Below are 21,633 nucleotides of genomic sequence, written 5' to 3' on the forward strand. Positions count from 1 at the left end.
GGGGGGGACACGCACATTCAGACCATGGCAGGCATGTTGGGAAAGGGGTGCTTGGGCTTTATTATCCCGAGGGTTTTGGGGAGACCCTGAAGGGTTTTCAACATGACAGGTACCCAGTCACTGACCTTGCACCCCTGTTCACCCTGTCCTAGGTACTGCGAGCAGCCTAACGGGGTCTCAGTTTCCAACAAGAACTAAAATTGTGAGTCTAGTGGACATTTTAGAAAGTTAAACAACTCATCTGTGCCCTCAAGTGGCTCCTAGTTGGGTCAATGATGCCTGGTTGCTACCCAGCCGTAAGAATAAACCCCTTGGGTTACTAATTCACTGCTTGATTCTTTTTCTTTCTCCCCTTTCTTTGATGCCTTGGAGAATCTGATAAAAGCTGTGAATCTTTCCCCCCCAAAAGGCACATGTTCTCAAAATAATGCCTCCAACTTCAAGGTGTTCATTGGAGCTCCCAAAGGCCCCTCTTGGAGCCGAAGGTAAGAGCCCCACCTTAACTGGAAGTCCAAGTTCCCCAAAGGAAGGGCCCTTGGGTCTGACCTGGACCCAGGAGGATGGACAGGCAGGCCTTCCTTCCTGCTAGGGCCCAGCATGCAGCTCTGCAAGGCTCCCCCCAAGAGCGCCCATCATTCTGGACTCCGTGTCCTGGCCTCCTTCCCCACCCCGCTCACGAAGGTGAGGCCTCCAAGTTCCCAGAGGGCCTGTTTCTATTCCACTTGAGTTTGCAGCCCCACCTCTGGGCTTCCTGGCTCTGACCTGGGTCTCTATCTCTGGCCCCCAGGCTTGGCCTCTACAGCAGGCAGAATCCTAAGCGTGGCTCTCAGCGACCCTTACCCTTGTATACTCCCCAACCTTTGGGTGTGGGTGGTTCCTGTGACTAGGATGGCACTTCACTCCTGTAATTACGCAAAGTTATGTGACAAAGGGAGGTTCCACAAGTGTGTCTGAGACAGGCTAGCAAGAAGCTAGGAAAATTCCTTGGGAAGTGGAACAGGGGAACTGAGGCAGGGAGCTGAACACAATGGCTGAGCAGTTTGTAGCTGGTGTAGATGGTCCCCAGAGCAGAAGGCCTGGCAGGGGCAAAACTGGGAAAACAAGGGCCTTGTCCCCAGGGTAACCTCTTCACCCCTGGCCTTTTCTCCCTGGAGATAACATCTAGGCCCTGCAAATGCCCTGGTTTCCCCTGACAAGGCAGGGCCAGGGGAACGCAAAAAAGGCCAAATTCCTGCACACCCTCTGTCTTAAATCTTTTGCCCCCAAATCCTACATGAGGCAGAAGTGTCCAAATTCCCAGCCAGTCTCGGCTGGTGTCCACCACACACAGTGTCTCTGCCTGGGCCGGGCCATCACCACGCTCACCGTCACCGTACACGTGTGTTATGACCTCTCAGCCCGCGCAGGTCCCGGGCAAGCTGTGCCACAAGCCACCTTAGTTGTTCTCCCCTCTCCAGGTCATCGAAGCCGGTCACGCAGCTTCGGTTGTAATTTCAATCGTCACCTTGGGGTTCCCTCTGACCCTGCCCCTCTCTGCGACGAGGCAGGTTGGGAAAATGGGGAGAACCGGAACCCTCTAATTCACATGCCAGCCAGGGCTGCAAGGAGCAGACACGCGGAGGTATATCGGCACATGCCCTTTATTTCTCAGGGTCCTCTCACCAGAGTGGTAGTTTCGGAGGTTTGCGTTGGGATATATTTTCTCCTGGCTCGTCCCCTTCAGCTCTGGGTGAAGCTGGGGGAGAGGAAGGGGGTTCCTTCTTTGAACCTCCCAGCAAGGCCTCAAAAGCAGACCCAGTGCAGGCCAGGAGGACGTTGGATGACACGGAGAGCCCAGCTGCCCCTGCGGGAGAAGAGCGGGTGAGCATGGGGAGCATGCAGTGGCCAGTGGCCGGGGACCCTCAGGAGGTCTGAGGCCTGAGGCCCAGAGATCCCAGCGGGACCCCTCCTCTAGGTCCTGAGACCTGCAGGCCTCTGCTTTAGGAGAGGATGCTGGGGGCAGCAGAGAGAAGAGACAGGGTGAATTCACGGGGAGTGAGAGACAGAGGGGAGTTGGCCTCAGGGTCCGAGCTACAGGCGCCTCACTTTACACATGAAGTCACTGAGGCTTCATGTGTAAAGGAGGGGACCCAGCAAGGTCTCCCAGGTGTCAGATTTGGGTAGATCTGGACCCACAGCACAGAAATCACTCACCCTGGGCTCCTTCCCTTCCTCTCCCTCCCAGGACCTCTTCATCCCTCCACTCTGCCCCGAACTTCACTCAGAAGGAGCCAGAAAGAGGACAGCGAGGGAGGGACAAAGGACCCGGGGCTTTGAGGACCTCGGAACGGGAGGTGGGGGGCAGGCCCTTCCCTCAGGCTTAGCCTCTGGGCGGAATCCCGTCCTGGCCCCCTGGCCCGATCCTCCACCTCCTCCTGCTGCTCAGGTCACTTACCCACAGACTGCAGAGTAGCCACCAGGCTACCGGCCGCAACCCCGCCCCCGTTGGCGACGGCAGCCGCTGACATCATCTTGGCCGCTAGGGAGGAGGCTGCGATTCCCACCCCGGTGAAGCCCGCAGCGCCCAGCACCACGGGCACCGCTCCCATGGCCACCACTGCGGGGAACAGGAATCTGAGATTGGCCCCATGGGACAGACTGATCCCGGTCTCCCTGACATCTTCCTGGGGGTAAACGGGGGATCTGCTTTGCCCTTGAGAGAGTCACAGGGCAGGGATAGGGACCCCACACAAAGGAAGGCTGTACATGTGCATAGCGAGCGGACAGGCTCCCAGGAGAACTGGACCCCAGGCCTGTTTGGGTCCCCGTTTTGCTGTGACACCCAAGGGCTGTTGCCCACCTGGGCCTCAGCGGCCCTTGTGGGCAATAAATTAAGCTGCAAGGAGCAGTGGGCTCCAGGCTTCTCCCTTTGGCAGGGAACACAGTGCTCCCCCCGCCCAGGCACAAAGACAACACCAGAGCTGCTCTTTTCAAGGGATGATGGGTGCGGGCAGACGCTGCCCCTCGGGGCCCCGCAGCAGTGGCGGGGCAGGGGAGCTCCTCCCTCCTCCCTTCCAACTCCAGAGCAGTCACAGAACATTCTTCAACGATGAAAACGCTCTGTACCTGCTCTGTCCAATACCACACATAGCCACATGTGGCTGTTGAGCATGGAGAGGTGGCTACTGTGACAGAAATGTTTTTATCTTCTTTGATTCTGGCCACTGTATGGGAGGACGCTGCTCTAGAGCACAGCTGGAAGCCTCTGGGGTCACTGGAGGAGCTACCAGGGCCCGCAGAGCAGTTGCCAGAAACCAGACACAGCTCAGCTTACGAATTCCGACAGCCCTCAGGAGGACCTCACGGCCCTGCTTTCTGGGGACCCAGGATCGCAGGTTTACACTTGGGGCTGGGCTTGGCCAAGGAAGGTTCCTCCCAGAGGCCTAGGGCCAGGGGCAGACGGGGGCTTGAGCTCCTTCCCAGAGAGACTTACCTCCGCCAGTCACAGCCATAGCTGCCATTTCTGGAGACACAAAGAACATGTGTGAGCACACGGCACTGTCCCCACCCCGCACCCCTGCATTTTCCACTGATGTCCGCTGTGGGAAGGGTGCTCTGGAGCTGGATGGGAGGAGAGAACAGCCCCCGCCCGCTTTTCTGAGAAGTCTGATTTATTGAGCACGCAGCAGAGGGCGCAGGAGGCCCAGAGCTCTGTGCTGCTCCAGGTGGGGGAGGCTCCGCCCTGCTCTTTGAAGCCAATGCATTAGGCATCATTTTCTCAAAAAAAAAAAAAAAAAAAAAAAAAAAAAAGCAAGAAAAGCTGTTTTTATTTGCAGTGGGATTAATCAAACTGTTCTCTCCCTCTTTCGCAAACCCATCCCAGGCCAGAGGCTGGAGCGAAAGCCGTCCACCCTCCAGGGCTCAGCCTCCCTGTCCCCTTCTGCAGGAAGCATCCCCAACTCCCCCACCCGAAGTCACCCTGCTTCCTGTGGCAGGAACCCCTTGTCACACTGGGCAGAGCACAGCTGGCCCACAGTGAACTGCTTATAGTGCCTGGGCCTGGCAGGGACATCTGACAGGGACCCGGACTGCAGCGTTTGGACAGCTGGGACCAGGAGTTCTGGAGATTTCGGGGCCTGCAGCAGTGCCCTCAGCCAGGTCCCCGCAAGGAGCAGCATTGGTCCCAGGCATGGGACAGAAGGTGCAGAATCAGCCTCGGTGGTCTTCAGGGCACACCCAGCCATTTCCTGGAGATTGTAGCTCCTGGCGCATCGTCGCCTGTCTCTCCACTCCTGACCTGCCTTGATGGTTTCCATTTCAGCAGGGGTGATGTTTCCAACAAACTCACTTCCCAAAATCTTCATCTCTATACCCCACACCGTCGTACCCTGGGCCCACGCTGCCCCCTACAGTAACCGCCGGCCACACTTGGCGATTTATATCTTAATCGGCTAAAAGAAAAGAAAATTTAAAACTCAGTTCCTCCATTGTCCTAGCCACATCTCCAACGCTCCAACATCACACGTGGCTAGCAGCCACCGGCCACCGTGTTGGACGGTGCAGAGAACATGCTCGTTACTGCAGGAAGTTCTGCTGGACAGCGCTGCCTTCGACCTCGTTATTAACAAGAACTGCCTCCTCTCTATTGCCAGCACCCAGCAGCGCCCTAGACACTCTCACCTCTTCCCTTTGCAGATTCTGATTCTAGCACAGCCTTGACCAATTCTTCACACTGGCCTTTCCAATATCTGTGTCAGTTTCCTGTGGCTGCAGTAACCAATTACTACAAGCCGGGCGTTCATTCTCTCATATTCTAGTTCTGGAGGCGAGACACCTGAGTTTTAAGGTGTCAGCAGGGCTGTGTTCCCTGCGAAGGCTCTGGGGGGGTTTCCTCTTCTGCCTCTTCTTAGCTTGTAGTGGCTGCCAGGAATCCTTGGCTTATGGCGGCATCACTCCCGTCTCTGCTTCTGTCTTCACATGGCCTTCTCCCTGTGTCCTTCTCTTCTCATAAGGACACATGTCATACCCTAGTCCAATGTGACTTCATCTCAACATACATCTATTAAAAATACTTTAGTGCAGTTTCAGCGCTAACCTCTACTTTTTGAAAAGATTTATTGACAAGAAAGAGAGAGGGAGGGAGGTTGGGAGGGAGAGACATTGATTCATTGTTCCACTCACATCTGCATTCATTTGTTGTTGCTCGCATGTGCTCTGACTGGGATCAAAGCCGCAACCCTGGCCTATCAGGACCACACTCTGACCACCTGAGCTACCTCCCCAGGGCCTCAGTTTACATCTTTATTACACCTACAGTCACATGCACAAGTACTGTGGGTTAGGATCGCACGTATAATTTTGAGGGGACTTAGTATAACCCACAACACGACCCCTCATTCATCCCCCATCCTCTGTGCCCTCTTCACCCAGGTAGATTCCATACCCACTCACCACAAGTGCCCCTCGCAGACCCTTAATGCCCTCCCCTCCTCTTCATCTCCTGGGCTCAACCCCACCAAGTGTTCCTGCTCTTGTCACTCCCCCGCTCTCTGAGAACACCCAGCATTCACAGCTTCTCCCCGATCTCCGAGCAGGCCGCTGCTCCACCATCCTGCTTCTCCCAGCTCCCTACTTCACCAAGGAAATCCAGGCAACCAGAAGACAACTTCTGCACCCTCCCTTCCATCACCAAGTCTACCGCCCCCTCCTCTGGACCCCTGCTTCTGTGTGGAGCAGTGCCTGCTCCTGGCTGCCTGTGTGCTGGGCTCACCTGCTCCCTCCAATCAAGGGGGTGCTCCTGGGCGTTCCCCCCTTGCTCCTCCGGCATTTCCCCCTTGCTCCTCCGGCATTCCCCCCTTGCTTCTGCGCTATCAGTCTCCCTCTGTCCTGGACCACTTCCAAGGGCATCCCACCAGGCTCTACCACGCCCCCCAGCTGAAGAACAAAGGCAGCCTCTCCCTCTGCACCACAGCTTCCTGCAATGGCCACCTCACTTTGATCCATTCCTCATGGCAAAGCTCTGTGAAATCCTTTTCTGCATGGAGGGCGAGGCAGAATGCCACAGCGGTTAGGCACCTGGACATGTGAAGACGAAGACAGACTGGAGTGATGCAGCCACACACCAAGGGACATCAAGGATTTCCGGCAGCCACCAGAAGCTAGAACAGGCATGGGGTAGAGTCTCCCCCTGAGCCCTAGAAGACACCTTGATTTGGGATTTCTAGCCTCCAGAACCGTGGGAGAGCGCGTTTCTGTTGTTTTAAGCCACCACGTGTGTTTATGGCTGCCCTAGGAAACGTTCTCCTCATCAGGCCTTCAGGAGTCACTTTTCCCCACGTCTCTTCCTGCCACACCTGCCTCTCCTTCTCGGTCCCCTCTCCTCTCATTGCTCGGATCTCTGACGGCGTCATGTCCAGGGACTCAGTCCTCAGACCCCTGCTCTGCTTCAGCTCCACTGCTGGGTGCCCTCACCAGCCCCATGACTTTCAGGGCCACCTGAATTCTGATACGTCCAGCCCAGACCTACTCAGCAAGTCCACGTGGGTGTCTGAGAAGCACCTCAGACATGCCACGTGGCAAGCTGGACTCATTCCCCTTCCAGCTGTTCCATCTCCGTGAAAGGCAGCCCCAGGCTTTCAGGAGGCCAGCGTCAGCACCCACGAGTCGATCTTGCCCAGTTTCCCTCTCTGCACACCAGCCCATCTGCAAATCCTGCTGACTAACCTTGGAAGTATCCAGTCTGACCATTGTTTGCCTCTCCCATCACGGGCCACGCCGCCACCAGGATGAGTGCGGCAGCCTCCTTGCTGTCCCCCGCCTCTGCTCTGGCCCCCGAGCTTCCACTCAGCCTGGCGCCGTTCCCTCAGCAGCCAAGGTCGTGGACTCACCCTAGACGCTCCTCCTCCGGTCTCACTCCACATCCAGCCGTTAGCACTCCTGTTGGTTCCACCTTTAATGCAGGTCCAGGATCTGACCACCCCTATTACCTCCACCACTGCCACCCTGGTCAGCATCACCTCCCACCGCCCATGATCAATGACATGGACACTACACAGGGGTACAGGGAAGGGCCGTGCTATTGAAGCCCCACACCCGCCCCGCGCCCCGCGGCACAATAAGCCCACCTCTTTAACCAGGACGAGAGAGCTGGCTCCTGCTTTCCTCCCCAAGCTCACTGCTGTGCTATCCTAAGGCAAGGATAGAAGCCGCTCCCTGGCGCTTGGCTTCCAACCTTTTTCATGTCAAATCCAGGCAGATTTTCAGGACTTTGCCACCTCCAGGAGCCTGCCCTGACCACAGAGTCCCAATCCCTCGGCTGCCTCCACCTATAGACGCCAAGTATGAGTCTATTACGCTCCTTTTCTGCCACAGAATTGCCCACAGGCAATGCTGGTCTGTCTCCCCTGCTAGATTTTGAGCTCTCCAAGGTCAAGGACCAAGCCTCATTCATTGCTACCACCCTAGTTCCAGCCACAGGCCTGCGAGCAAGGCAGTGCTGAATGGGTATTTCGGAGAACGAAATCTGGATCAAGAGTGCACCTCTGTGCATCAAAGGACACGCTATAGTCTGAATGTTGTGTTCCCAATTCACAGCATGAAACATACTGTGTCCAACGTGTGGTGTTACAAGGTAGGACCTTTGGGAAGAGACTAGCTCGTGAGGACAGAGCCCTCGTGACTGGGATGAGTTCCCTTATAAAAGTGACCCGAGAGAGTCCCTTTGTTCCCTCCACCACGTGAGGTTACAACAAAAAAATGGCTGTCCAGGAAGTGCGCCCTCACCAGACACTGGTCTGCGGGAGCCTTGATCTTGGACTTCCTGCCCTCCAGAACTGTGAGAACTAAATTTCTGTTGTTCATAATCCACTGGTCTATGGCGTTTTGTTCCAGCCGTGCTAACTGATTAAGGCAGGACACACGCAACAGAGTGGAAAAGCAACCTGCAAATCATAGCTCTGATAAAGAGTTAATATTCAGAATGTATAATGAATTCTACAACAACAGAATACCCAAATAATCCAACCTAAAAATGGGCAAAATGTGAATAGACACTTCTCCAAAGAAGATATACAAATGGCCAATATACATAGGAGATGCTCAGCATCCCTAATCACTAGGGAAATACACATCAAAACCAGAGTAAGATATCATTTCATCCAAGCATTGGCTAGGATGTGGAGGAACTGGAACCCTATGCGCCGCTGGTGAGAGCATAAAATGATGCAGCCGCTGTGGGAAACAATATGGCGGTTCCAGAAACAATGAAAAGGGAGTGCTCTATGACCCAGCAATCCCACTTCTGGGTAAACACCCAAAGGAATTGAAAGCAGGGCCCTACAGAGGTGCCTGCGCTCCAAGTCCATAGCAGCATTATTCATAATAGCCAAGAGGCGGAAGCAACCCCAGTGTCCCCGGATGGATGAAAGGATAAACAAAATGTGGTGTCTATATGCAGTGGAATATTGTTCAGCCTTAAAGTGGAGGGAAATTCTGACACATGGCTGAGCCTTGAGACATGCTCAGTGAAATAAGCCAATCACAAAAGAAGACAAATATTGTGTGATTCCACTGTGGATCCCACTGTTGCTTTCTATGGAAAGCAACTGCACAGGGTGACTTGATCATAAATTCCTAACTGGGCAGGTTACGCTGGGGAGTCATGCCTCAGGCCTATAACTCCTTCAGTGAAGGGTTTTCAGCCAGCCAGCGTCCTTTAGTCTGGTGTATCAAGGTTAACACGCCTTTGCAATACCAGAATTAATACCCCTGAAAGGAGTCTTAACCCTCAAGAGAGCACACAATCTTGTTAACCATCCTGAAATCCAGGCCCCACCTGGCTTTCTACAGTCTTCCTTACATCCCCTCCTTAATTTCAAATGCACGAAGGATGCTGAAAAAACTTATTTCAGCAACAACTGAGGCCTTGCCTCCTGGCATATGTTGTCAGTGTGACTCATATAAATTCTTATATAAATTCTCTACAGGTTTGGACATGTCTTACATCAACACCACTCATATGAAATCCCTCGAGTAGTCAAATTCATAGACAGAAAATAGAAAGGTGGCTGCCAGGGGCTGGGAGGAGGAAGGAATGGGGAGTTAGTGCTGAATGTGTAGAGTTTCAGTTTGGGGAGATGAAGAGTTCCGAAGATGGGTCACAAACACACCAGTGTAAATATACGGTAATCAACACTATGGACCTGTCTGCTTAAAAGTGGCTAAGTTGGCAAATTTTATGTTAATGTGCATTCTGCCACCAAAAACAAAAACAAAAACAAAAAACAAAAAAACCAACAACAAACCCAGAATGGACCTTTTGCTTCTCTGTCCCTGGACTGGCCCTGCCTTAGAGGTAAGGCTGCTCTACAAGAGTGTGTCCTGGGAGCAAATCATCAACCAGGCCCCAGTGCCTCAAGGGAGGAGCCATGGGAGAAATGAAACTCACCCCGGCCTTGGGTGCGTGGGGCCAGCAAGTCAGGGCACGGGCAGTGGACTTGCACTGGCAAAGAGCCAGGCCCGAGCCTGTGCCCACTGCTGGGCCGGAGCCTGAGCAGCAGGCCTGCACTCAGAGGTAAAACTGATCAAGGCTAAGGGACAGCTTGGGGTCTGTCACTCAGCAAGTCAGCCGCAGAGCCAGAACCTGGAGTGCCTCCCTCTGACTCTCGTGCATCACTGACGTCATTGCCCAAATACACGTGCCCCTCTGCCGGCAACGTGGGGATAGTGGAGGCTCCACCGGGACGTGTGCCTTAATGTAGACAATTTAGAAGGCTGAGCTGAGCAGTGGCGGGGGTGGGGGGCTGATAGGCACCCAGGGATCAATTACTTGCAGCACGGGAGAACTTCCTTCCTCCATGTTTGGCTGGGTCCGTGGGGTCGGAGCCAGGTCCCTCAGGCCCTGATGGGGTTCCCCCAGGAGTAGAACCAGCAGAGGATGGCTGGGAGGCCTCTTCCTCCTCTGGAGAAGAAGCAGAGGGGGGAGCACACAGTGGGTAGGCAGCTGTGGGACCAAAGACCGCTGCCCCCAGGCCCCTGAGGAGGGCATGAGGGCCAGAGGCACCACAGAGCACCCTCTGCCACTTCCGGAAGCTCTCAAGAACTCCGATCCGGGGAGGGGACTTCAGCGGCAGCTGCACTGAGAAGTGATGGGAATGCCTGGAGATGAACCCGAGGAGAAGACGGGGTGGGGGGGAAACCTGGCCACCAACTGAGAGCTGGCAGGTCCCTCACTTCACAGAGGGGCAGGCTCAGGCCCAGGAGGGAACAGACTCACTCAGATACTATGCACCTTGCTGGTGCCTTCATGCTGGAACGCAGACCCCCCTGTGCTCTGGGCCACGCACCCCAAGCCCCGGGCCGCCTGGCCCTCCACTGCCTCCCTGAGGGCACTCACCATCCGACTGAGACTCCTGCAGGAGGGCATCCAGGGCAAATCCTTCCCCATCCTCTATGGCTTTAGCTGACATCTTGGTGGAACCACCGCCTTTCCCAGACACAGACTGAAAACAGAAGTGCTGTACCTGATTTGTAATGGACTGGGGGAAGAAGTGGGCACCTCTCTGCCCGGAGCCCAGCCGTCTGTTCTATAGCAGCCTGTGGGCCATTTCCTGCACATCCCCCAAATCTGCACAGACTCCAGCTTTTTAAGTGAATGACTTTGCCTGGCTTCTTGATCCCCAGGCTTCTATTCCTCTCTGTCCCCTAACCACTGCCCCCTCCCCAGCCTAAGTCTCAGGGCTTGAGAGTAACCTGGGTTGGAACAAGACCAGTTGCTTCCAAAGTCTCAGGGTCAGTGTGGGCTCAAAGCCCTCCCCAGCACACTCACCTCCAATCACAGTGACAGTAGCCCTGGATGGCAGCAAAGAGAGATGGTAAGAGCGGAGTCTCACCTTTGCCACTTCCCAGGCCCCTGCCTCCCTTGGGAAGTAATTGCCTGAGAAGGCAGAGCAGTGTCAGAAGTCCTGGGTGTAGCGAGGCTTCCGAGGACTCCAGTAGGCTAAATAGTCACACCCTGGATGATGTGCAACACCAAGGCTCAAATGAACCTGATGAGTCACTCTCATTCTAAGCTTAGAGCCAGGTAGACCTCACCTTTGCCTTGCTAATGCGAAGATGGGGTGAGTGTGAGCTGGTCTTCCCGATGATCTAATCTGATACTCGGCTCTCTAATCCCCTTAATGGTGGCTACCTGGATTGCATGGCAACAGGGTAAAGCTTGGGTTAAATCAGACTCAATGTCCGTATAAACCACTCGCAGGGCGGGAGCCAATATAATCAATTTAATCATTCGCTAATTGGGAGTGCTGGTGGGTGGCTCCAGACTCCTTTGGTAGCTGCCTTTGGTGGTGTTTCGAGCACACAGGACATGCTGCTACTGCATTATCCAAGTCACTGTATTTCAAGGGCAATCTGCCATCCCAGATAACGCAGTGGTGGCTCTTTTACACATCCGATCCGCTGTACCTGCTGGTGCTGGAGCTAGGGCATCAGCTTCTTGACTGCCAGGGGGTGTCAGTGCCTTACGAGCCAGGATGTGGAAAACAGGATGACCTCAGGTCCTTACAGGTGGACCCAAATATCTTTCCACGTATCCTGATCCCACAAGGGCTTATTCATGGTCACTTACCCCTTTGCTTCCCATTATCCAAGCCGCCATGTTAAATCCCTTTGGAACAGTTCAACTATCAGTGCAAAAGCTTAACAGCCAGAGCTCACCCCCCAAGGTGTGTAACTGGCCCAGAGGAGATGGGAATCTTTGTCCCTCCATCGAGGCACATGCAGCCCTTCCTCCTCACCCTGCCATTGGGACAGCTCCAGTCTTGTCATCAGACTTCCTCGGGCACCACTAGAACACAGGCTCTACACCACCCAGCCTCTTGGGGACACACTGGCAAGTTCCCCCAAGAAACGAGTTAAGTTCTGTCCCATGGTGGCTGTAAGGGGATAGGGAGGCTCGCTTGACCTAAGTTTGGTGATTTCCCCCATAGTCCTTTAGGACAGGGGTCCCCAACCCTGGGCCACAGATCACAGAACCGGGCCACAGAGTAGGAGGTGAGCGGCGGGAGAGCAATGGAAGCGTCACCTGTATTTACAGCCGCTCCCCATCGCTCGCACTACCACCTGGGCTGCGCCTCCTGTCAGATCATTGGCAGCATTAGATTCTCACAGCAGCGCAGCCCCTACTGGGGACTGCGCATGCGCGGGACCTACAGCTCGTGGGAATCCAATGCCTGGTGGTCTGAGGCGGAGCCGAGGCGGTGATGCTCGTGCTGGGGAGCAGCTGCAGACACAGATGACCATTAGCCGGGAGGTTTGACTGCACAGAGACCATAATAAATCAACTCCTTGCAGATTCGTATCAAAACCCCATCAGTGAGTGGCAAATGACAATTAAGCTGCATCTGGTGGCAAGCTTTTCAGTGGCAAGTGAGTTGATGTACTTCAATTGTACAGTTACACCTGGTGGCAGGCTTTAAGTCAGAATCCGACACTTAAACTTGAGTCCGTGCGTGGCCTGCCTCTTTCCGGCACCACGCACTTGTCTCAGTCACAGTTTTGGTAAGCCCACAAGCTGGCCCCAGCCAAAGTGAGTAAAAACCAAATGTCGCTGGCGAGCTTCTTTGAAAAGGGGGAAAGACCCAATGATGAGAGAGCAGGAGACTCTACAACTGCCACCAGAAAGGAAGCTTCGTTTAAAAGAAAATAGCAAGAGTCCTACTTAAATCACGGGTTCGTTGCAGCAGGTGGTTCCCATTCTGCAAGCTCACTTTGTGTAACATGGGGCGACCAGCTGTCCAACGAAGCCATGAAGCCTTCAAAACTGCTTCACCACTTGGACACCAAGCGCCCTGAATTCAAAGACAAGCCTTTGGAATTTTTCAAAAGAAAAAATAACGTGGCCACTAAGAACAGAAGCGATTACTGAAGGCCACCACTTCATCAGACGCGTCTGCACTGAGAGCATCATTCTTAGTGGCTAACTGCAGTGGCTAAAGCTAAGAAGCGCTTTACCACTGGTGAGGAGTTGATCCTGCCTGCTGCTAAGGACGTTTGTCGTGAACTTTTAGGAGAGGCTGTAGTTCAAAAGATGGCACGAGTCCCTCTTTTGGCTACCACCATAATTAGACAAATTGAGAAAACAGTAGAGGGTACTGAGGCATGATCGTTCGGAGAGGATTAGTGAGTCACTGTGGCACGCAATCCAGGTCGGCAAGTCTACTGATGCTGACAACAAGGCAACAATGCTTGTTTTTGTGCAATATATTTTTCAGGAGGAGGTGCATGAGGACATGCTATGTGCCCTTTTGTTGCCCACCAATGCCACAGCTGCAGAAGTATTCAAGTCTTTGAATGGTTACATATTGGGAAAACTGAACTGGTCACTTTGTGTCGGTACATGGACTGATGGAGAGGCTGCCGTGACTGGATAGCTTTCTGGTTTCACTGCTCGGGTCAAAGAGGTCGCTTTTGAATGTGAGTCTACGCACTGTGTCATCCACAGTGAAATGCTGGCTAGCCAAAAACTGTCACCTGAACTGAACGTTTTGCATGATGTGATTAAAATGACCAACCACATTAAAGTACATGGCCTTAACTCACACCTATTTGCACAGCTCTGTGAGATGGACACAGAGCACACATGTCTTCTCTTATACACAGAAGTGAGATGTCTTTGTAAAGGTGGGTCATTGGCAAGAGTTTTTGAGTCACAATAGCCGCTCCAGAGATTTCTTTTAGAGAAGTTACTGCTGGCAGCACATTTCGGTGACACAGAATGGGTTGCCAAACTTGCTTACTTGGGTGACATATTCAACTTGCTCAATGAACACAATGTCACTTCAGGGGAGAGCGACAACTGTGTTTAAGTCAGCAAATGAAGGGGCTGCATTCAAAGCCAAACACTGGAATTATGGAGGTGATGAGTGACACTGGGATTTTTGACATGCTTCAAACATTAGCAGAGATTTTGAAAGAGACTGAGCCAGGGCCATCTTTCTCCCGGCTGGCACACGATCACCTGTCTCAGCTTTCAAGAGTTTGAGCATTACTTCCCAACCACAAAAGACCCTCGAACTGCAAAGGAATGGACCCGTGACCCATTTGTGAATAAGCCAGCTGAATCGACTTCGTGCTAGAAGAAGATCAGCTGCTTGAGATCGCAAACGACGGTGGCCTTAAAAGTATGTTGGAGACAACTTCAAATCTCCATACGTTCCGATTAAAGTTAAGGCGGAATACCCTGAGATTGCCACGGGAGCCCTGAAAAGCCTGCTTCCATTTCCAACATCCTGTCTTTGCGAAGCAGGGTTTTCTGCAGTGACAGCAACCAAAACAAGCTTACAGAGTCAGACTGAACATAAGTAAGCAACACACTTCGGGTGTCCTTGTCTCCCATCACTCCCAGATGGGACCGTGTAGTTGCAGGAAAACAAGGGCAGGGCTCCCACTGGTTCTGCATTATAGTGAGTTGTATAATTATTTCATTATATATTACAGTGTAAGAACAGAAATAAAGTGCACAGTAAATGTAATGTGCCCGAAACCAGCCCCGCCGCCAGAAAAACGGTTTTCCGCAAAACTGGTCCCTGGAGCCAAAAAGGCTGCGAACCACTGCTTTGGGGCTTCCCAAGGTCACCAGGCGGTAAACGGGACAGGCCGCCCAGACTGTGAAGCTGATTTCCCTGCATATAACAAAGGAGCCGGTTTGGCTTGGTGGTTCAAGCCTGGGCTTTTAGTCAGGCCGACCTGCCCTCACCATCTGCGAACAACAGGGGAGGCATGAAAAAGCTGCGGAAAATAGCACCCCACGTACAGGCTGATAGGGGTGTGGAGCCCCCGGGTTAGAGCTATCTTTGCGTCCTGTCCTCCTGTCTGCAGGGCCTGCGAGAGGGCAGGCTGCCCAGAAGGTGGTCGTCGCCTCGGGGCCCTGTGCGTCTCAGCGTCCGACCTCACGGAACGTTTCTCCTTTTCAGCAACCATGAAGTTGAAGGAGCCAAAATCCAGGCCAAAGTCGCAAAGCTACGGCCGCTTTCAGACGCAGGGGATCAAAGTCGTCGGAAAGTGGAAGCAGGTGAAGATCGACCCAAACGTGTTTGCAGACGGACAGATGGACGACCTGGTGTGCTTTGAGGAGCTGACCGATTACCGGTTGGTCTCCCCCGGTAAGAATTCCTCCAGTCTCTTCGCAAAGGAGGAGCCCAAGAAGAGAAAGGCCCAAGCTGTTCCGGAAGGATGGGAGGAAGGAGAGTGTAGCTCCTCCAAGAAAAAAATGAAGTTGAAGAAGAGTAAAGCTGCCGAAACTGCAGGAACCGGTGCCCAGAAAGGGTCTGAGGTCAGCGATGCCGAGCCAGAGCCCCAGGGAGAAGGCACAGTTGGTCCCGATCTGGAGCTAGGGGAGGGGGCATCAGGCAGCGCGGCCCCAGCTGTTCCGAAAAAGAAGAAAAAGAAAGGGAAAAAACCCCGGGCGCCTTCCCAGGGCCCCACTGTGAAGGTGCCCAAAAAAGCGAAGACGTGGATGGCTGAAGTGCGCGACCAGAAGGCAGACGTGTCGGCGTGGAAGGATCTGTTCGTGCCCAAGCCAGTTCTGCGAGCGCTCAGCTTTCTAGGCTTCTCTGCGCCCACCCCGATCCAAGCTCTGACCCTGGCACCCGCCATCCGTGACAAACTGGATGTCCTCGGGGCTGCTGAGACAGGTAAGGGCACCCTGCTCCGGCCAGGGCGCGGTGCTTCTGGGTCTGGCCCGTGTGGCTGCGATCAGGCTGGTGGGGGGTGGGGTGGGGCTGCTGGGAGTGGGGCCGCGTAAGGGTCAGGTGAGGTGTCCGAGTCGCCAGCGTGGTGTGGCAACCGGCCAGTTACTGACCGGTACCGGAGGCGTCACTTTATGTCTCTGAGCAGGACAGGCCCCGTTATAAAAGGGAGGTGACAGCAGCACCTGCTGCTTCTGCTCTGGGGGTTAAATGTAAATGCTGCAGCAGCGAAACTTTACAGCGGTCGGTCGTAAGTGACCTGCAACTGGCAGTTTTTTCCTGTTCTGAGTGGCTCCTGGTGACAGCGGGGCTGAGATCAGCCGTCCGGAGAGTAGGTCTGCATTAGCGTAAGGACAGCGTGCCTTACTCTCTGGACAGGGTGGCCAGAGATCAAAAGGGCTTCTGGGGTGTTGGTGAGCTTACTGTCATGCCTGGTAGGTGGCCGGGCCAGCAGATTTGGGCAGGAGCTGACCGTTAGGCTGGGGCATTGAGGAGTGAGTTTCCTCAGCCCCTGGGCCGTCTCAGGCTCCGAAGCAGTGACATGCATACATATATGTATAGTGTGAGCCCCATAATGTAATTTTAAATTTCCTAGGAGCCATGTTAAAAAGTTACAGAAGAAGAGGTGGAATTCATTTTAGTTACATATTTAACCAATTATATTTTTAAAATGTCAGTATGTAATTTATGTAGAATTATTAGTGAGCTATTTCACATTTACTTTATTACTTTTTTTATAAGTTTATTTGAGCCAAGTTGACCACATATGTGGAACTAAGATCTCAGGTGCTCCGGAGAATAACCTACGTTCCTTTTTATACTAAGTTTTCAGACTCCGGTGTGTGTTTTGAACTTGCAGCCTCTCTCAGTTTAGCATAACCACGCTTTCAGTGCTCAGTAGCCATCTGTGGCAAGTGACTCTTCTATTGTGTGACATAGGACTAGGCCGCCTAGACACTTAGCGTCTTCTGGAAGAGTGGTCAGGAAACTTGGGGTGGGGTCCTATATCAGAGTCACGTGGATGGAAGAGCAAGGGAACCCCAAGAAAGGGGAATGGCGGTAATAACGACTTAAAACGTTGACTTAGCATTTAAAATGCATCGGGCCCTGTGTGACGTTCTCACAGCCGCACTGGGGTAAATTCCATTATCCTTCCCATCTCACTGATTCGGAAACTTGGGGTCCCAGAGGGTAGACATCGTCTCTAAAGCGGCATGGCTGTGAGTGGTCACGCCTGGATTCTGGTCTGGGTCTTCGTGCCGCCGGACGTTAGGCTGTGCTGCTGTCTGCGGTGCGTTCACTACAAAGGAGCGTGAGAGAATTGGTCCCTGGGGGGAATGAATGGGTGATGACAATGTCCTATATCTGAGCTGGCAGTTCCAGGGCTGTAAGTTTCTCCAGACTCATAGAGGTGCACGCTGAAAGGCTGAGTTTTACTTCGTGTAAATTACACCTCAATAAATTCGACTTAAAAAAATCCTATTGACGAATATTAAACAGGCTTGGGGGACTCTAAATGACTAGGTAAAGAAAATCAGGACTTTGCAAAGGAGCGGGAAGCAAGTTGATTGGAACTTGGGGTGGCTGGGCTCCCCATTCAGACAGTGACAGGTATGGGGTGCCTTGGTGAAGCAGACTGAAAGGAAATGCGCTCAAATGAAATGAAGGGAAACCAAATATTGTTCTCCTTAGGTTTTCTTTTTAAATGGGGGCGGGGGTGGTGGAGGTGGTGGGGTGGATACAGGAACTTGAAACCACAGCCCTCCGGCTTTGATGTCCAGGTACTTTAAACTCTGTTCGGTAGAGCCATCAAGCAATAGGAAAGCCACCCAAGGGAAACCCCCAGTGGGCGCGAGAGCCAGTGGCGGAGTGGGTAGACCGGTGAGTGGGGTGGGGATTAGAGGCGGGCGAGCAAAAACCTGTGAGCAGGTGCGGGGTGGGGGCTGGCGAGTGGGGTGCGGGGTGGGCGCGGGCGAGCTAAGACCGGAGAGTGGGGTGCGGGGTGTGCACGGGCGAGCCAAGGCCCGCAGGCGGGCAGAAGGCGCGTGCGTTCCTGCGTTTTGCCCGGCCTGAGGAGTCCCAAGGGGCGGGCGGTGTCCCCATTGGTTCGCCTGGGAACTAACACCCCCCGGAGCAGAGTCATTTCCTGAGCGGAGCCTGGACCGGGAAGGCCTCACCATGATCAGTGAGTCTTGCCTTCCCCCGGGGGTGGTGGCCTGGGGGGGTGGGGGGGGCTGGCCTCCCCCGGCTCCAGCCCAGCCCACAAAGGGCCAGAGGGCTCTCTATTTTCCTCCATTCCCGCAAACAACTGACTGTCGTTCCCCGCCCCCCGCCCCCCACTTTGTCTCCCTAGAGAGAGCGGCTGCTGCGGCAGTCGGAGCAGGTGAGCTACCTGGGAGCCTTCATCCCGGGATGGGTGGGTGGGAGACTTCACAGACCCGGCGCTGCAGCGCTCTGCGGGCTGGCCCCCCACCGGTTCCACTCCCGGGGCTACCTGCGTGACTTTCAGGGGCAGAGAGCAGTGCTCCCGCGGAAGTGCCACCTGGATGCCGACCTAGCTGCCCCTTGGTGCTTACATGTAATGAGCATGCAGACAGGAGCGCATTTGAAAGGGGGTTGCAGCTAAACTGCCAAGGTGTAGTTCACCCTCCACATTTACACGAGCACAGACTTGCGCCCAGGGAGGGGCAGTGTCCCCAGCAGCACACAGCAAGTTAAGCGACCCAACCAGGGCTATGCTATGCGGAGACCTGCTAGGACGTCTGTGCCCGCCCCCCAACGCTGTCTCCTTTACCTTGGCCCCAGTTTCCAAGCTGCTGCCTTCCGTATGCTCAGAGCAGACACTATCAGGGGATTCCTAAGGGGGTGCTCTCCCCGAGCCCACATCCCGACCCGGCCCCTGGTCCCCGCAGTGGTGGCCGTGCGGGCTTCACCGGGGCGGGACTTGCAGCCTCCTCCCTAGCGGCCAAGATGATGTCAGCGGCTGCCATCGCCAACGGGGGCGGGGTTGCGGCCGGTAGCCTGGTGGCTACTCTGCAGTCTGTGGGTAAGTGACCTGAGCAGCAGGAGGAGGTGGAGGATCGGGCCAGGGGGCCAGGACGGGATTCCGCCCAGAGGCTAAGCCTGAGGGGAAGGCCTGTCCCCCACCTCCAGTTCCGAGGTCCTCAGAGCCCCGGGTCCTTTGTCCCTCCCTCGCTGTCCTCTTTCTGGCTCCTTCTGAGTGAAGTTCGGGGCAGAGTGGAGGGATGAAGAGGTCCTGGGAGGGAGAGGAAGGGAAGGAGCCCAGGGTGAGTGATTTCTGGGCTGTGGGTCCAGATCTACCCAAATCTGACACCTGGGAGACCTTGCTGGGTCCCCTCCTTTACACATGAAGCCTCAGTGACTTCATGTGTAAAGTGAGGAGCCTGTAGCTCGGACCCTGAGGCCAACTCCCCTCTGTCTCTCACTCCCCGTGAATTCACCCTGTCTCTTCTCTCTGCTGCCCCCAGCATCCTCTCCTAAAGCAGAGGCCTGCAGGTCTCAGGACCTAGAGGAGGGGTCCCGCTGGGATCTCTGGGCCTCAGGCCTCAGACCTCCTGAGGGTCCCCGGCCACTGGCCACTGCATGCTCCCCATGCTCACCCGCTCTTCTCCCGCAGGGGCAGCTGGGCTCTCCGTGTCATCCAACGTCCTCCTGGCCTGCACTGGGTCTGCTTTTGAGGCCTTGCTGGGAGGTTCAAAGAAGGAACCCCCTTCCTCTCCCCCAGCTTCACCCAGAGCTGAAGGGGACGAGCCAGGAGAAAATATATCCCAACGCAAACCTCCGAAACCACCACTCTGGTCAGAGGACCCTGAGAAATAAAGGGCATGTGCCGATATACCTCCGCGTGTCTGCTCCTTGCAGCCCTGGCTGGCATGTGAATTAGAGGGTTCCGGTTCTCCCCATTTTCCCAACCTGCCTCGTCGCAGAGAGGGGCAGGGTCAGAGGGAACCCCAAGGTGACGATTGAAATTACAACCGAAGCTGCGTGACCGGCTTCGATGACCTGGAGAAGGGAGAACAACTAAGGTGGCTTGTGGCACAGCTTGCCCGGGACCTGCGCGGGCTGAGAGGTCATAACACACGTGTACGGTGACGGTGAGCGTGGTGATGGCCCGGCCCAGGCAGAGACACTGTGTGTGGTGGACACCAGCCGAGACTGGCTGGGAATTTGGACACTTCTGCCTCATGTAGGATTTGGGGGCAAAAGATTTAAGACAGAGGGTGTGCAGGAATTTGGCCTTTTTTGCGTTCCCCTGGCCCTGCCTTGTCAGGGGAAACCAGGGCATTTGCAGGGCCTAGATGTAATCTCCAGGGAGAAAAGGCCAGGGGTGAAGAGGTTACCCTGGGGACAAGGCCCTTGTTTTCCCAGTTTTGCCCCTGCCAGGCCTTCTGCTCTGGGGACCATCTACACCAGCTACAAACTGCTCAGCCATTGTGTTCAGCTCCCTGCCTCAGTTCCCCTGTTCCACTTCCCAAGGAATTTTCCTAGCTTCTTGCTAGCCTGTCTCAGACACACTTGTGGAACCTCCCTTTGTCACATAACTTTGCGTAATTACAGGAGTGAAGTGCCATCCTAGTCACAGGAACCACCCACACCCAAAGGTTGGGGAGTATACAAGGGTAAGGGTCGCTGAGAGCCACGCTTAGGATTCTGCCTGCTGTAGAGGCCAAGCCTGGGGGCCAGAGATAGAGACCCAGGTCAGAGCCAGGAAGCCCAGAGGTGGGGCTGCAAACTCAAGTGGAATAGAAACAGGCCCTCTGGGAACTTGGAGGCCTCACCTTCGTGAGCGGGGTGGGGAAGGAGGCCAGGACACAGAGTCCAGAATGATGGGCGCTCTTGGGGGGAGCCTTGCAGAGCTGCATGCTGGGCCCTAGCAGGAAGGAAGGCCTGCCTGTCCATCCTCCTGGGTCCAGGTCAGACCCAAGGGCCCTTCCTGTGGGGAACTTGGACTTCCAGTTAAGGTGGGGCTCTTACCTTCGGCTCCAAGAGGGGCCTTTGGGAGCTCCAATGAACACCTTGAAGTTGGAGGCATTATTTTGAGAACATGTGCCTTTTGGGGGGAAAAGATTCACAGCTTTTATCAGATTCTCCAAGGCATCAAAGAAAGGGGAGAAAGAAAAAGAATCAAGCAGTGAATTAGTAACCCAAGGGGTTTATTCTTACGGCTGGGTAGCAACCAGGCATCATTGACCCAACTAGGAGCCACTTGAGGGCACAGATGAGTTGTTTAACTTTCTAAAATGTCCACTAGACTCACAATTTTAGTTCTTGTTGGAAACTGAGACCCCGTTAGGCTGCTCGCAGTACCTAGGACAGGGTGAACAGGGGTGCAAGGTCAGTGACTGGGTACCTGTCATGTTGAAAACCCTTCAGGGTCTCCCCAAAACCCTCGGGATAATAAAGCCCAAGCACCCCTTTCCCAACATGCCTGCCATGGTCTGAATGTGCGTGTCCCCCCCAAAATTCATGTTTAAACCCTACCCCCTAAGGTGATGGTGTTAGCGAGTGAGACATTGGGGAGGCGCTTAGATCATGAGGGTAGGGCCTTCATGGCTGGAATTAAATGCCCTTATAAAGAGACCCTGGAGGGCTCCCTTGTCCCATCTGTCACGGGAGGACACAGCGAAAAGACTGCTGTCCATGAAGTAGCCCCTCACCAGATGCCTACTTTGTCGGTACCTGGGTCTTTGGATGCCCAGCCTCCAGGACTGCAAGAAATAAATTTCTATTGTTTGTAAAACACCTGGTCCTTGAGGTTTTTGCTACAGCAGCCCAAATGGACAAAGGCATTGCTGCTGCTACACGCCTTGCTCTGGGCCCCCACGAGCCCTGGGCTGGCCTCGGGAAATGCACTGATCGGGGGCTGGGGTGCATCCCCCGAGCAGAC

The 21,633-nt window shown here is 54.4% G+C and overlaps 2 protein-coding genes across 2 annotated transcripts; one reads left to right on the forward strand and one right to left on the reverse strand.

Annotated features, from left to right (window-relative positions):
• Positions 1-1,658: 1,658 nt before the first annotated feature.
• Positions 1,659-12,084, reverse strand: LOC150017211 (uncharacterized). The gene is made up of 7 exons (XM_090268373.1): positions 12,062-12,084; positions 10,805-10,975; positions 10,373-10,557; positions 9,806-9,937; positions 9,425-9,525; positions 2,435-2,663; positions 1,659-1,843 (listed from the first exon to the last, which is right to left on the reverse strand). The coding sequence occupies exons 1-7, from the start codon at positions 12,082-12,084 to the stop codon at positions 1,659-1,661; spliced, it is 1,026 nt and encodes a 341-aa protein (XP_090124499.1).
• A 5,737-nt stretch (positions 12,085-17,821) lies between these two features.
• On the forward strand, positions 17,822-19,584 carry LOC150017212 (interferon alpha-inducible protein 27-like protein 2). The gene is made up of 4 exons (XM_090271347.1): positions 17,822-17,910; positions 18,079-18,108; positions 18,676-18,771; positions 19,363-19,584. Exons 1-4 carry the CDS (start codon positions 17,904-17,906, stop codon positions 19,563-19,565), a joined length of 336 nt encoding a protein of 111 aa, XP_090127473.1. The 5' UTR covers positions 17,822-17,903; the 3' UTR covers positions 19,566-19,584.
• Positions 19,585-21,633: the final 2,049 nt, after the last annotated feature.

Source organism: Furipterus horrens, unplaced genomic scaffold (assembly GCF_987537825.1).
Source record: "Furipterus horrens unplaced genomic scaffold, mFurHor1.1.pri manual_scaffold_3, whole genome shotgun sequence".
Taxonomy (NCBI): domain Eukaryota; kingdom Metazoa; phylum Chordata; class Mammalia; order Chiroptera; family Furipteridae; genus Furipterus; species Furipterus horrens.